This window comes from Pseudophryne corroboree, chromosome 7 (genome assembly GCF_028390025.1).
Source record: "Pseudophryne corroboree isolate aPseCor3 chromosome 7, aPseCor3.hap2, whole genome shotgun sequence".
Classification (NCBI taxonomy): domain Eukaryota; kingdom Metazoa; phylum Chordata; class Amphibia; order Anura; family Myobatrachidae; genus Pseudophryne; species Pseudophryne corroboree.
The window spans coordinates 320,265,878-320,281,341 of record NC_086450.1 but is presented as its reverse complement, the minus strand read 5'-3'; the positions used below and the strand labels follow the sequence as shown (position 1 = coordinate 320,281,341).

General features: G+C 45.1%; 1 protein-coding gene across 1 annotated transcript in view; it reads left to right on the top strand.

Annotated features, from left to right (window-relative positions):
- LOC134944150 (vitellogenin-like) overlaps positions 1–15,464 on the top strand; it is a 162,132-nt gene that overhangs the window by 122,624 nt on the left and 24,044 nt on the right. The window contains exon 11 of the mRNA XM_063932731.1: positions 5,230–5,412. Coding sequence (XP_063788801.1) covers positions 5,230–5,412 — 183 coding nt within the window. The remainder of the gene's footprint in view (positions 1–5,229; positions 5,413–15,464) is intronic.

Below are 15,464 nucleotides of genomic sequence, written 5' to 3'. Positions count from 1 at the left end.
ATCATGGAACATGCTGCCAGGCTGAGGATGTGCATTTTGCATCACGTCACTTACCATCAGAGCACTGGTAAGTGACGTGATGCAAAATGCAGATTCCTGACAGTACCCCCCTTTTTACGTGTGGACACCGAACACCCACACTGGAACCTGAGGATCCTTGAAGAAGAACTTAGGAATTCACGAAAGCAGAGGTCCTCTAAAGTCTTTCCAACTTTCATCTTCAGAAGAAAGACTTTTGTCATCAGAACAAGTAGACCATTCATGGTCATTTGAGACAGAATTTACTTCCTGGGAGAAAACATAGCTAGGAAGGATAGAACCTCCCATAATGTAACTTGAGTCGTCATCAACAAACTCACTTTCAGAGTCAGAGTCCAGGTCTAGTGTGGTCATGGGAGTCTTTTGTTTAGGAACAACAATATCTGAGTCAACCTGTGGTCCAGTGATTTTGAAATTATGGGAGACACCAGGAATAGAGTTAACGGAAGCATAGCCAACTCTTACGTCAACAGATGGTAGACTTTGAACTGGTTTTGAAGCTCTCCAATTCCTTTAATTCTTGAAATCACTGGTGCATTGATTCAACAAAGTCTGATTATGCTTGGAAAGAGTTGGATCGAAAAACTGAGAACTAGAAGACTGATCAGAAGACTAAGTAGATGCTGAACCCGGGGAGTCAATACTTTCATAAATGTTGCTGTAAAATGGAGACACAGAAGTATATGCAACTTTAAAATCCAAAGTCTGAGACCCTTGTTTTAGAAAGTATCTAATTGCATTGACTGGAGTAATACTCATTGAAGATCCTGACTCAGTAAAAGTGAGGTATTGGCTCGCTAATGCACGGAACTGAGCATAATCACCATCAAAGTAAATTAGAGCTTGAGGATCAAGTGGACACTTGGAAAGCTGAATGTCAGTTGAAGTCTCAGAAGACAATGTAGGACACTTGAGAGTAGAGGACTGGAATAAGCATTCTGAAGCAAGAGTAGAATCAACTTGAAATGCTCTAGGGTGGAGAGAGGACGTCATCTCCAGAACTGACTGACAGGAGTTACCAGCTGAGGCTGACTGAACACTAGAAACTTCATATTGGGGTTAGATGCTTAGAGCCTCTATCTGGGTTGAGGCAACTGCAATATCTGCAAGAACTGTGGACTCTGGACATATTGACAGGAGTTAATTACTTGAAACACTGGAGAGAACCGGACTGGGTTTGGAGGAACTGGAATCAGTAGGAACCGAAGGTGACTTTGGACAGACGGATGGAACCGAGATTTGTCCAGGATTACTTGAATTGACTGGAACCGGAGGCTGATCTGGACACACAGATGGGACAGGATTGGGTCCAGAAAAGCTTGAACCGGCTGGAACCTGAGGAGTCTTCGGACTGACGGATAGGACTGGATTAGATCCGAAGATGCTGGAATCGGCTGGAACCTCCGGACAGATGGATGGGACCGGATTGGGTCCGGAAAAGCTTGAACTGGAGGAGTCTTCGGACTGACGGATAGGACCGGATTAGATCCGAAGATGCTGGAATCGGCTGGAACCGAAAGAGGTAGCTCATCATTGGAAACGGAGCTACCCGGGCTGGCTGGAACCAGTGGAGTCTTTGGACCGATGGCTGGAACCGGGTTAGGTCCATTGATACTTGACTCTTTATAAACAGAATCTGGATGTTCAGATGATCCATCTTGGAGCTGTACAGAGCTGATAGTACTCTCAGAAGATGACGAACAAAAGTTCATGTCTGTATCTGTGACTTTAAGAATTCCTCCTAGGATCTTAGCACTGGATACCTCTCTTGAGGCTGAAACTCCCATGACCCCTCCTGGGGTTAACAGATCAGACACACTTCTTTGAGTAGCATGCCTGGATGCTGCTTCTAGAATCTGAACATCAGATACCCCTTCTGGGGTCACAACATCAGATGCCCTACCTGGGGCTGTAGAAACAGAAACTTATTTAGTTATGGGTAACATAGCCAGTCTCTTTTGATTTCTGAACTTGGAATTCGGCCTACTTGTCACAGGACCCCAATCATAGACTTTTTGGACACTCCTGTCCGGAATAGAGGAAATTAGAACTGTAGACGATACACAGGAAGTTTTGCAGGTGTGAACTCTGTGATGTTGGGACATGTCACCAACTCTTGACTTGCGGAGAGAACAGTCTTAAATGAGGTTACTAGAATTCGCACAGTAGAAACAGAGGTGAAGCAGCATTCGATGCCGGCATTCAACTTCCGTGAGTTTGGAGCGTGGGTAGCTCTGGAATCTACCCTCTCTCTGCACAGGAGGAGAGACTTTAGTTTTAAGGAAGTCTGACACAGTGGTTGTATTAGTCTCAGCAGGTTGAGCAGTACTTTTTACTGTGTGTAAAGCACCTCCTCGGATTTCTGTTATTATTGGAATAATTCTTGATAGAAGACTTTGAAGTTGTTCCAATAGATGATAGAGTGTGTTTATTGGTCCAGGTTTCACAGCAGGAGACAGAGGAGTCCTGGAACCTTTGAAAGAGGAAGTTGCCCTCTCAGGAGAATTAATTTTAAAGGGAGTGCCATAGGACTGACTTGAACGAGGTCCAACCATAGGAACGGATAGAGCAGTAGAAGCTGAAATAACTGGAGCAGGAGTGACTTGAACAGGAACCGGAGGAGAAACAGAACTTGGAAGGGATTGCTGCAAAGTATCCAAGTGGGTAGACATTTCCTGTAGAAACAGGATCACTTGCTGTTGCGCAGCCTCTTGACCATCGAGTTGTGATGCAATACCTTGAAGGGCCCCTGACCCCACACTCTGACCGCCGTCCGAGTCCATGGGCCCTGAACAAACTGTCAAGTCTGTGAAAATGTCTGTTCCCGGACGGGGCACTAGTGGGTCAGTGGTGGTACAATGGAGGAAACGAGGAGGCCGTAGTAAGTTCCTGCGCATGTGCGCAATGATGTTTATTAAATACACACAGCAATATAATGATTACTGGAACAGGAATAACAATACAGAAGTGACGTGATGCAAAATGCAGATTCCTGACAAGAATCACCCAAACAATAGGCCCAAGGCCAATTAGTACCAATTATTGGTTTATATACACAGGTTTTAAACATACACATTAAAAAAGTTGCACAAAGATAAAATTTGTATATCAGTGAGAAATGTCCAGAATATGATGATGGCAAGTTAGATCCTCCCTCACCTTAGCAAGATGTGAGCTCAAAAGGGAGACTCTTCACAAACTGGACTAATAACTCATGTCTGACAGACCCTATGTGTTTCGTCTTATCAACTTCATCTGGGGTAATTCAATAATATTGAATAATAATAATATTCTCTGGAGTGGCGCCACTCAAAGGGTCTTGTGGTATATGTCAATAAATAGAGGTGACACACGCCATGCAGCAGGTTTACGAAAGTTTGTAGTAAACTTAAACGTAAACCTGCTGCATGGCGTGTGTCGCCTCTCCTTATTGACATATACCACAAGACCCTTTGAGTGCCGCCACTCCAGAAAATATATAAAATATTTGTTGAATTGTCAAATAATTCTCCGTTCATCAAGTCTATTTGAAACTGCTGTCCTAGAACCACACAAATGCTTTTGACAATGCGTTTCCTAGTGTGTTGTGTCTCACTGTATTTAACATCTGTTATTCCTTAATACTAAATCTCATTTGGTCAGTAGTATAACTTAAGACAGCTGAGAATATTTCTATAAAAGCATGGGAAGAATTTTCCATGTGATTAGATTTAAAGTCTCTTCTTCCTGCTGTAAGTTACGTGTTGCATCACAGAATTTAAGCATTTTATATAAGTGATTATATAAAAAGAAGTGATAAAGTGTACCTATCACCAATGCTGTAACTAGTAATGGTAGTGCCTGAGGCAAGACTCATAATTCACCCGCCAAACCCTCAAGAGTGCACAGTTTCATATTTGCATTTACAAGTACTGCATTGTGAAGTCAGCAACAGCCATGCCCATAACTAATATTGTTTCACCTTATTCATAAAGGCTGGGGAACAGAAAACAGGCCAATAGCAAATCTGGAACTATATGCACTGTACAGTATCTCAGAATTGTTTCCAAAGAACATATCCAACCAAAAATATGTTGTCCATATTGGCTGTGGTTTGTCTTAATAGGTTTTGTTATTCATTTATTATAGTTATGCTTTTAACGTGAGTCATGTCTTGCTGTACATACAGATGTGTCCTCATTCATCATTGCTGCGGTTGCACTAAGCAGCCCCTCTCAGCGCCAGGGCCAGTGAGAGACTGCTAGTGTTGAGAGTCTTTTTTGCCAAAAATGGATCTTAGTCACAATGTGTTGTGACTAGGACGCACCAGGATTTGGTATATGACACTTGTTTATCTATGTGTGACTGAGTCTTTGAATCTGTAGAGAAAGTGCTACAAACAGTGGCCACAAATTTTTTCTATGCCAAGTTGCATTGTATGTCACATACAGACTCAGTCGCACACAGATACACAAATGTCACATAACAAATGAATCAGCACAGTCTCCTGCTATGTCATAGTCACATCGCATTGCAACTAAGATCCATATTTGGCAAAAAAGATGCCCAATGCTAGAAGAGTTGCCCGGGACCTGGCGGCTCGCTCGTGCCAGGCATCGCCCGCTGTGTGGCATATTGAGGCTAGGTGTATGAGGACACAACTATAGGCTGGGATTCTTATTAAGTACATCCAAGCAGCACTGGCATATCTATAATGGGTGCAGTGTGTGTGCGGTGCACACGGGCCCCTGGGTCCAGAGGGGCCGCACACACTGCACCCATTTCTTCTATACTTACCTTTCCGGCGTCCATCGGTGACTGTGTGAGCCCCCTACTCTCCCGTAGCCGTCACCGCCGCTGCTGGCGCACTGGGCGCTAGAGACTCTGGCACAGTGCCAGAGTCTACAGCACATGCGCAGGACTCCGGAAGAATGGCACATCGGCCATTTTTCGGAGTCCTGCGCATGCGCTGTAGACTCTGGCACTGTGCCAGAGTCTCAGCGCTGAGAGCGCTAACAGCGGCGGTGACGGCAACAGGAGAGGAGGGGGCCCACACACGGAGTCTGCACACGGGTCCCCTCCTCTCTAGAAACGCCGCTGCCAAGCAGTCTATATATCTTTGTTTTAACCTTATAAGTCATTGTACCGGGGAGATTGTGGACATGTAATGTTTCAGAATGACATACATCAAGAACTGTAACTGTCTTTCAGCCATTACTGCAAGACCCTGGAGCCAGCCACAGTGTGTACCTAACCATTACAGCCCTCGTACACCACTTTTGTTTGGCCAACTCAGGCTGCAATGAGTTTCCGCAAGTGCAAGTTGTAATGCGACATTTGCATGGACTTCTGGGTGAGAACTGTACCACACAAGAGCCAGAGGAAACGCAGAAGGTCTGTGGTAATAATGTTGGCTATGACCATATTATTGTATAGATAATGTTAAAAGAAAACATGTTACACTGGCAAGGCTGAATGTGCCCCATATGAAATGGAATAAAAGGGTTTCAGTGATCGGACAAATGTTCTGCAAAAGAAAAACTATTCCAACTAATGATCCTTTCTCTTACATCCTAGTGGATACTGGGGTCCATTTAGTAAGATGGGGTATAGATTCTTAAAGTGCCCATGGCTCCTAGTGGACCCCACTAGGAGCCATGGGCACTTTAAGAATTTGATAATGTGGGCTGGCTCCTCCCTCTATGCCCCTCCTACCAGACTCAGTTTAGAAAATGTGCCCGGAGCCGGTCACGCTGAAGGAAGCGCCTGAAGATTTTTTTACATTTATTTTATATGTTTGTTATTTTCAGGCAGGGCTGGATGGCACCAGCCTGTCTGCTTCGTGGGACTTAGGGGGGGAGAACGGCCCAACCTCTTGAAGGGTTATTGGTCCCGTTCCCCGCTGACAGTACACTGAGCTCCTGAGGGACCTATTCGCAAGCCCATCACTGCGAGCATACAGCCCGCAGCACGCCGTCACTCCTAACAGAGCCAGAAGAATGAAGAGTGGTGAGTACTGAGCCAGCGTCCCAGCTAGTGGAGCGCTGGCCATTATGACAGCATGAGGGTACGGAGACGCACGGCTTCTAAACAGGGCAGAATGCGTCTCCGGACACAGTGCACAACTGCGTCCCAGTACATTGTACACAGTACCCATACTGGCACAACAGTCTCAAAACGGTTCTCTCCATTTTAAGCACTAAAAAATTACCTCAGCCAGTATAAAAAAAGCAGGAAGACCACGCGCCATTGAAGGGCGGGGCTTCATTATGAGAGGATCCAGCAGCTCACCAGCGCCATTTTCCCTCGGCAGTGGACACATACGCTAACAGGACAGGGACGCGCAGCTCCTCCAGTGTGACTGCAGATTACCTCAGCAGTACCAGGGGGTCATAGCAGGGGGAGAGCGATCATTAGTGTACTAAGTCCCCTACTAGGGTACTAAATCTGCGACATGGCTAAGCTTGGCATTAGCGATAAGGGCGCGGTGGTGGCTGGCTCCAAACATCTCTGTGTCTCCCTGAAGGGCTCTTTGTGGGTTTATTGTGCTTGACCTTTCCTCTGTGTGTGTGTGCTGTCACATTACATTGTGTCAGGCAAAGAGTGTGTTTCTTGTACCGCAGAGTGTTTCTGTTAATCAGGGGGCTCACTACTGGGTACTCAGGGTTCACTGACTAGCGGGGCTAAACCGGAATGGGTTAATTCTATTCAGGGAATGATCTCAACTCTTTCTACAAAATTGTCCCGCATTGAGAAAGAGACGCAATACTTAAAACACACTGTGGATGAGTTTATGAACAGAGACTCAGTCCCCAAGACGGCATCTCAATCCCCTCCCATTTGGCAGCAAAAGCGATCTCTGGCCCATATCCTGCAGTCTGACTCTGACGCTAACAGGTCAGACATGGAGGAGGGTGAGGTGGACTCAGCGGGGGGGTCGGAAATGCAGCTCTGTCATAGGGAATAGAGGCTATCAGAGATGTTCTGCATATTCCTGATAAGGTGTCAGAGGAGTGTGAGGAATTTTGTTTTAATGTAAAAAGGAAGTCCACAGTCGCTTTTCCTGCGTCAAAGGAATTGAATACCCTGTTAGAAGGACAATGGGTTAACCCTGATAAGAAATTTCAGATCCCTAAAAGGTTGCTCTCATATTTTCCTTTTCCTCTGGAGGATACGAAAAAATGGGAAAATCCGCCGATAGTGGACGCATCAGTCTCTAGGTGGTCACGTAAAATTGTATTGCCTGTTCCTGGTGCAGCCTCCCTGAAAGACACGGCTGATCGTAAAATTGAGACTACACTCAAATCATTGTACACAGCTGCTGGGGTGGCCCAGAGAACCACTATTGCATGTGCGTGGATCCCTAAAGCCATTGCAAAATGGTCAGGTAACCTCATTGGGGGTTTAGATTCCTTATCTAGGGGGGATGTTGTCTTACTCTTGCAGCATATACAGGACTCTGTGAACTTTATGGTGGAAGCCATAAAGGAAATAGGCGTGCTTAACGGACGCACCACCGCTATAGCAGTGACGGAACGCATAGGCTTGTGGCTACACCAGTGGACTGCTGACGCGGATTCCAGGAAAGGCATGGACGGCCTACCATTCACAGGAGAGGCCTTGTTCGGAGATGAATTAGACAAATGGATCTCCACAGCTACTGCGGTTAAGTCTATCGTCCTTCCGCATCCCCCCCAACCAAGAAGACTTATTCAGCTTCTAAGTTGCAGTCCTTTCAGACGGCCAAGTTCAAGGGCAAATCCTGAGGTGCTTCTACGTCCTCCAGCGGCGCAAGAGGTAAACCACGCAAACCAGCAACAGCAGGTGCTCAGGAACAGAGCTCAGGCTCTGCTTCCTCAAAGACTTCAGCATGACGGTGGGCCGCAATGCCTGGACGGCTGTCATGTGGCAGCTCGCCAACAATTCTTCAGTCAAATCTGGTGAGATTCGTGCCAGGATCTCTGGGTCATAAATCTTACTTCCCAGGGCTACAGATTGGAGTTCCAAGAGCTCCCACCTCACAGATTCTTCAAATTAGGCTTGCCAGTTTCACAAGAGGAAGAAACATTTGTGATGATCCGCAACAAGATACCCCCTTGTTTGTACCTGGGTGACACAGTTACACACAAAATGAACACACGAGGGGGGTTAATTCTTTAAGGAAAACCAAATACCTATGATTACTCGGGTAGATTCACCATAATACAGGGTTGGTGTTGCTCCCCAGAGTCAGAAAACCAAATATTCTAGAAAGAGAAAAGAAGACTCTATCTTGGGGGCACTCTTTGAAATATAAATAGGGCCAGATATACCCTTAAGTATCATTAAAATATAACCTTTAATTGTATCTTTAAAATTAAGGGAATTTTAAAAGGAAAATTATATATATATACACACACAGGTTTATTCATATACACCTTGGGATCAATTGTTTATCACAAGGAGTTCAAAGAACACTAATTGCTCACTAAGGAGCTTATTTGTTCGGAGAACACTGATTGCTCACTGAGGAGCTTGTTTTTATTCTTATTTTTTTATTCAGATTTTTTTAAAACCAATTATGGTCTCTCACTGTTTAAACAACCATATCATGAATAGGTATTAATTTACCGAACGTCTGCTCCTATATTCTCAAACACATGTATAATTGTAAAGATTCAAAAATTGCCCAAATTATATATACACAGTGTTGAGAGATGCAAAATGCCCATCACATTTATATGGTATCTTAAGCGCTCATTAGTAGCCCAACATAAATAGTTGGTATAAAAGAGAAAAAGGAAAGAGTGAAAAAGATGATCAGTATGCCATGGTACATTGCTTCTACTGTCTCACCGTCATGAGCTCAAAGTTTTTGTTAGCTCAGCGGCCGGTGGATGAGAGGGCAGCGACCTTGAAATTTCTGACCGGAAAGAGGATAAGTGGCCGTACTGCTTTCCCTGTTAGAGCGGATGGAATGTCCCGATATCCTAGGACATTGCAGGACACTGCACCGCAATCCAGGGATGAGTGTTAACCGAAATTAAGTACAGTTCCTGCCTGTTTAATTTTCAGGTGATAGCAGGGAGATGACAGGGAGTGGTTCAATGTTAAACCAGTGCCGTGCACATTCTCACATAGAAATGCAATTACCAAAAAAGCCGTTCTCCACACAGGCTATTAGCAAGGTTCTTTCCCAAATTTATTTTCAGGTATACTTTATCGGTATACTGATATTGTTAGGCTCACTCATCATAATTCATTGTTTTCTCTAACATTTGACGCTGCACCGGTCCTAGTGACCAGAGTACATGACGAAAAGAGATCTCAGCGGCTGGACTGGGTTTGCGGTCATAAAAACTTTCCATTCTAGCTGGGTTTGCTGCTACTTTTTAGCCCAACACATATTGTTTAGTGACCTATGGTCAAATGTTAGAGAAAACAATGAATTATGATGAGTGAGCCTAACAATATCAGTATACCGATAAAGTATACCTGAAAATAAATTTGGGAAAGAACCTTGCTAATAGCCTGTGTGGAGAACGGCTTTTTTGGTAATTGTATTTCTATGTGAGAATGTGCACGGCACTGGTTTAACATTGAACCACTCCCTGTCATCTCCCTGCTATCACCTGAAAATTAAACAGGCAGGAACTGTACTTAATTTCGGTTAACACTCATCCCTGGATTGCGGTGCAGTGTCCTGCAATGTCCTAGGATATCGGGACATTCCATCCGCTCTAACAGGGAAAGCAGTACGGCCACTTATCCTCTTTCCGGTCAGAAATTTCAAGGTCGCTGCCCTCTCATCCACCGGCCGCTGAGCTAACAAAAACTTTGAGCTCATGACGGTGAGACAGTAGAAGCAATGTACCATGGCATACTGATCATCTTTTTCACTCTTTCCTTTTTCTCTTTTATACCAACTATTTATGTTGGGCTACTAATGAGCGCTTCAGATACCATATAAATGTGATGGGCATTTTGCATCTCTCAACACTGTGTATATATAATTTGGGCAATTTTTGAATCTTTACAATTATACATGTGTTTGAGAATATAGGAGCAGACGTTCGGTAAATTAATACCTATTCATGATATGGTTGTTTAAACAGTGAGAGACCATAATTGGTTTTAAAAAAATCTGAATAAAAAAATAAGAATAAAAACAAGCTCCTCAGTGAGCAATCAGTGTTCTCCGAACAAATAAGCTCCTTAGTGAGCAATTAGTGTTCTTTGAACTCCTTGTGATAAACAATTGATCCCAAGGTGTATATGAATAAACCTGTGTGTGTATATATATATAATTTTCCTTTTAAAATTCCCTTAATTTTAAAGATACAATTAAAGGTTATATTTTAATGATACTTAAGGGTATATCTGGCCCTATTTATATTTCAAAGAGTGCCCCCAAGATAGAGTCTTCTTTTCTCTTTCTAGAATATTCAGTTTCACAAGAGGCAAGTATAACTTTACAACATGCCATCCAAAGACTGGTAAGGACTCACGTCATTGTTCCTGTTCCGTCTCATCAGCTAAACAAGGGGTACTATTCCAACTTGTTTGTAGTACCGAAACCGGACGGTTCGGTGAGACCAATTGTGAACCTCAAGTCATTGAACCAGTACTTCCGAGTGTTCAAATTCAAGATGGAGTCTCTGAGAGCGGTGATCTCAGGTGTGGAGGAAGGGGAATTCCTAGAGTCTCTGGATATCAAGGATGCGTACCTTCACATTCCGATCTGGCCGCCTCATCAGGCTTAACTACGGTTTGCAATACACAAAGTGGAAAGCTGCTCAATCAGATTGTAATGTCACTCAGGTGCTAAAAGGGGAGGGGTAATTCTGTGTAGGAAAAAAACTGTGTTCCCTAATGCACACCGAGTGAATAATATTTCTACATAATAATAGTCAGATAATACGGAGATCTTAGTTGCGTATATCTGCAGATATAGGGTTAAGCCCCCAGGCCGATCGACAAGGCTTCTCCGTCACTGGTGCTCAATCAGATTGTAATGTCACTCAGGTGCTAAAAGGGGAGGGGTAATTCTGTGTAGGAAAAAAACTGTGTTCCCTAATGCACACCGAGTGAATAATATTTCTACATAATAATAGTCAGATAATACGGAGATCTTAGTTGCGTATATCTGCAGATATAGGGTTAAGCCCCCAGGCCGATCGACAAGGCTTCTCCATCACTGGGGGTCCCTAATACTAGGTATGGGCCGGGGGTGCAGGACCCCACGATGTCGGCACAGGTCGGCCACCCCAGGTCAGCACACAGGTGAGAATTAATAAGGGTTAATAAGAAGCACAAAAGTGCTATGTAAGTGGTGTGATTAAAATTATGTATACAAAGTGATAGGAAAAATAATAAGTGTTAATAAAGTGTTAGGGTGTGCCGACCTGAAGCAGCCCAGCCATACCGACACAGGGGCCACCGCACCCCACACCCACCCCATAAATAATTACAAATATATCTGGGTTAAATTCCCAGTGTAAGGCCACATGGTAATGGCACCTACAGCATCTGAGAGCCAGCTTACCTGGGGATACCCCTGGCTTCCCCTATGGCACTTCTGGAGTCAGCAATCCCTCCTAATGCTGACCCATTTATGCATCTCTATATACAATACACAAAGTGGAAAGCTGCTCAATCAGATTGTAATGTCACTCAGGTGCTAAAAGGGGAGGGGTAATTCTGTGTAGGAAAAAAACTGTGTTCCCTAATGCACACCGAGTGAATAATATTACTACATAATAATAGTCAGATAATACGGAGATCTTAGTTGCGTATATCTGCAGATATAGGGTTAAGCCCCCAGGCCGATCGACAAGGCTTCTCCGTCACTGGGGGTCCCTAATACTAGGTATGGGCAGGGGGTGCAGGACCCCACGATGTCGGCACAGGTCGGCCACCCCAGGTCAGCACACAGGTGAGAATTAATAAGGGTTAATAAGAAGCACAAAAGTGCTATGTAAGTGGTGTGATTAAAATAATGTATACAAAGTGATAGGAAAAATAATAAGTGTTAATAAAGTGTTAGGGTGTGCCGACCTGAAGCAGCCCAGCCATACCGACACAGGGGCCACCGCACCCCACACCCACCCCATAAATAATTACAAATATATCTGGGTTAAATTCCCAGTGTAAGGCCACATGGTAATGGCACCTACAGCATCTGAGAGCCAGCTTACCTGGGGATACCCCTGGCTTCCCCTATGGCACTACTAGAGTCAGCAATCCCTCCTAATGCTGACCCATTTGTGCCTCTCTATATACAATACACAAGGTGGAAAGCTGCTCAATCAGATTGTAATGTCACTCAGGTGCTAAAAGGGGAGGGGTAATTCTGTGTAGGAAAAAAACTGTGTTCCCTAATGCACACCGAGTGAATAATATTTCTACATAATAATAGTCAGATAATACGGAGATCTTAGTTGCGTATATCTGCAGATATAGGGTTAAGCCCCCAGGCCGATCGACAAGGCTTCTCTGTCACTGGGGGTCCCTAATACTAGGTATGGGCCGGGGGTGCAGGACCCCACAATGTCGGCACAGGTCGGCCACCCCAGGTCAGCACACAGGTGAGAATTAATAAGGGTTAATAAGAAGCACAAAAGTGCTATGTAAGTGGTGTGATTAAAATAATGTATACAAAGTGATAGGAAAAATAATAAGTGTTAATAAAGTGTTAGGGTGTGCCGACCTGAAGCAGCCCAGCCATACCGACACAGGGGCCACCGCACCCCACACCCACCCCATAAATAATTACAAATATATCTGGGTTAAATTCCCAGTGTAAGGCCACATGGTAATGGCACCTACAGCATCTGAGAGCCAGCTTACCTGGGGATACCCCTGGCTTCCCCTATGGCACTTCTGGAGTCAGCAATCCCTCCTAATGCTGACCCATTTATGCCTCTCTATATACAATACACAAAGTGGAAAGCTGCTCAATCAGATTGTAATGTCACTCAGGTGCTAAAAGGGGAGGGGTAATTCTGTGTAGGAAAAAAACTGTGTTCCCTAATGCACACCGAGTGAATAATATTTCTACATAATAATAGTCAGATAATACGGAGATCTTAGTTGCGTATATCTGCAGATATAGGGTTAAGCCCCCAGGCCGATCGACAAGGCTTCTCCGTCACTGGGGGTCCCTAATACTAGGTATGGGCCCGGGGGTGCAGGACCCCACGATGTCGGCACAGGTCGGCCACCCCAGGTCAGCACACAGGTGAGAATTAATAAGGGTTAATAAGAAGCACAAAAGTGCTATGTAAGCCTGGGGGCTTAACCCTATATCTGCAGATATACGCAACTATTAACTACGGTTTGCACTGCAGGACTGTCACTACCAGTTCCAGGCCCTGCCATTTGGTCTCTCCATGGCACCGAGGGTGTTCACCAAGGTGATGGCAGAGATGATGTTTCTACTCCGCAAACAGGGAGTGAACATAATTCCGTACCTGGACGATCTCCTGATAAAAGCACCGTCCAGGGAAAGGTTGCTGGACAGCATTGCTCTCTCAACCAAACTTCTCCAGGATCATGGGTGGATTCTGAACCTTCTCACCTAGAGCCAACATGGAGGCTTCCATTCCTTGGAATGATACTGGATACAGAGTTGCAGAAGGTGTTCCTTCCGTTGGAAAAGGCATAAGTGATCCAGTCGATGGTTCGGGATGTCCTGAAGCCAACCCGGATATCGGTGCATCTATGCATTCACCTTCTGGGGAAAATGGTGGCCTCTTATGAGGCTCTTCAATACGGAAGGTTTCACGCAAGATCCTTCCAGCTCGATCTGTTGGACAAATGGTCCGGATCGCCTCTTCACATGCACCAGAGGATCCGTCTGTCGCCAAAAGGCAGGATCTCCCTTCTGTGGTGGCTACAGACTTCTCACCTCAGTGAGGATCGGAGGTTCGGAATTCAGACTTGGATTCTGTTAACCACAGATGCAAGCGCCCTTCTGCAGGCCTCACATCTTCTTCAAGATCGGGCCATTCAGGTCAAGTCGGACAATGTGATGGCAGTAACGTACATAAACCAACAGGGCGGAACGAAAAGCAGAGCAGCACTGTCAAAGGTGTCAAGAATTCTCCTCTGGACAGAGAGAAATGCTGTGGCATTGTCAGCGGTCTTCATTCCGGGAGTAGACAACTGGGAAGCAGACTTCCTCAGCAGTCACAACCTGCACCCGTGGGAGTGAAGCCTTCACCCGGAAGTGTTCAGGTGCTTGACAAGTCAATGGGATATCCACAGATCGACATGATGGCCTCTCGTCTCAACAAGAAGCTCAAGCGGTATTGTTCCAGGTCAAGAGATCTACAGGCAGGGGCTGTAGACGCCCTGACGACTCCATTGGTCTATCAGGTGGTGTACGTGTTTCCTCCACTTTTTCTGATCCCAAGAATTCTAAAGAGAATAAAAAGGGAAAAGGTTCAAGCAATTCTAAGTGCTCCGGACTGGCCAAGAAGGGCCTGGTACGCAGACCTTCTGGAGATGCTCATCGAAGAGCTGTGGCCTCTTCCTCTTCACAAGGATCTTCTGCAACAGGGCCCGTTCTTCTATCAGGACTTACCGAGGCTACATTTGATGGCATGGAAGTTGAACGACTGATTCTAGCCAGGAGAGGGATCCCTAACAAGGTTATCCTGACTATGATCCAAGTCAGGAAGGGGGTAACGTCTAAGCATTACCATCGTATTTGGAAGAAATACGTCTCTTGGTGTGAGAGCAGAAAATTTTCTGTGGTGGAATTCCATTGAGGACGTTTCCTGCTTTTTCTACAAGCGGTAGTGGATGGGGGCCTACGTCTGGGCTCCATAAAAGTCCAGATTTCGACCTTGTCCATTTTCTTTCAGAAACAATTGGCTTCTCTCCCTGAGGTCCAGACGTTCTTGAAAGGTGTTCTGCACATCCAACCTCCCTTTGTGCCTCCCACGGCACCATGGGATCTCGATGTAGTGCTGCATTTCCTCCAGTCGGACTGGTTTGAGCCGTTACAGGAGGTGGACGTAAAATATCTTATGTGGAAGACCGTTACACTGTTGACCTTGGCTTCAGCAAGACGTGTGTCAGAGCTGGGGGCTTTGTCTCACAATAGTCCCTATTTAATTTTCCATGAGGACAGAGCTGAACTCAGAACTCGTCAACAATTTCTTCTTAAGGTAGTATCTGCATTTCACATCAACCAACATATTGTGGTTCCGGTTGTCACCGACACCTCTGCTACTTCAAAGTCTTTGGATGTCGTGAGGGCTTTGAAGGTGTATGTGAAAAAAATGGCTCGTCACAGGAAGACGGATTCGCTGTTTGTTCTTTATGATCCCAATAAGACTGGGTGTCATGCTTCAAAGCAGACAATTGCACGCTGGATCAGACTTACTATACAGCATGCTTATTCCACGGCAAGTTTGCCATGTCCAAAATCTGTACAGGCCCACTCTACTAGGTCGGTG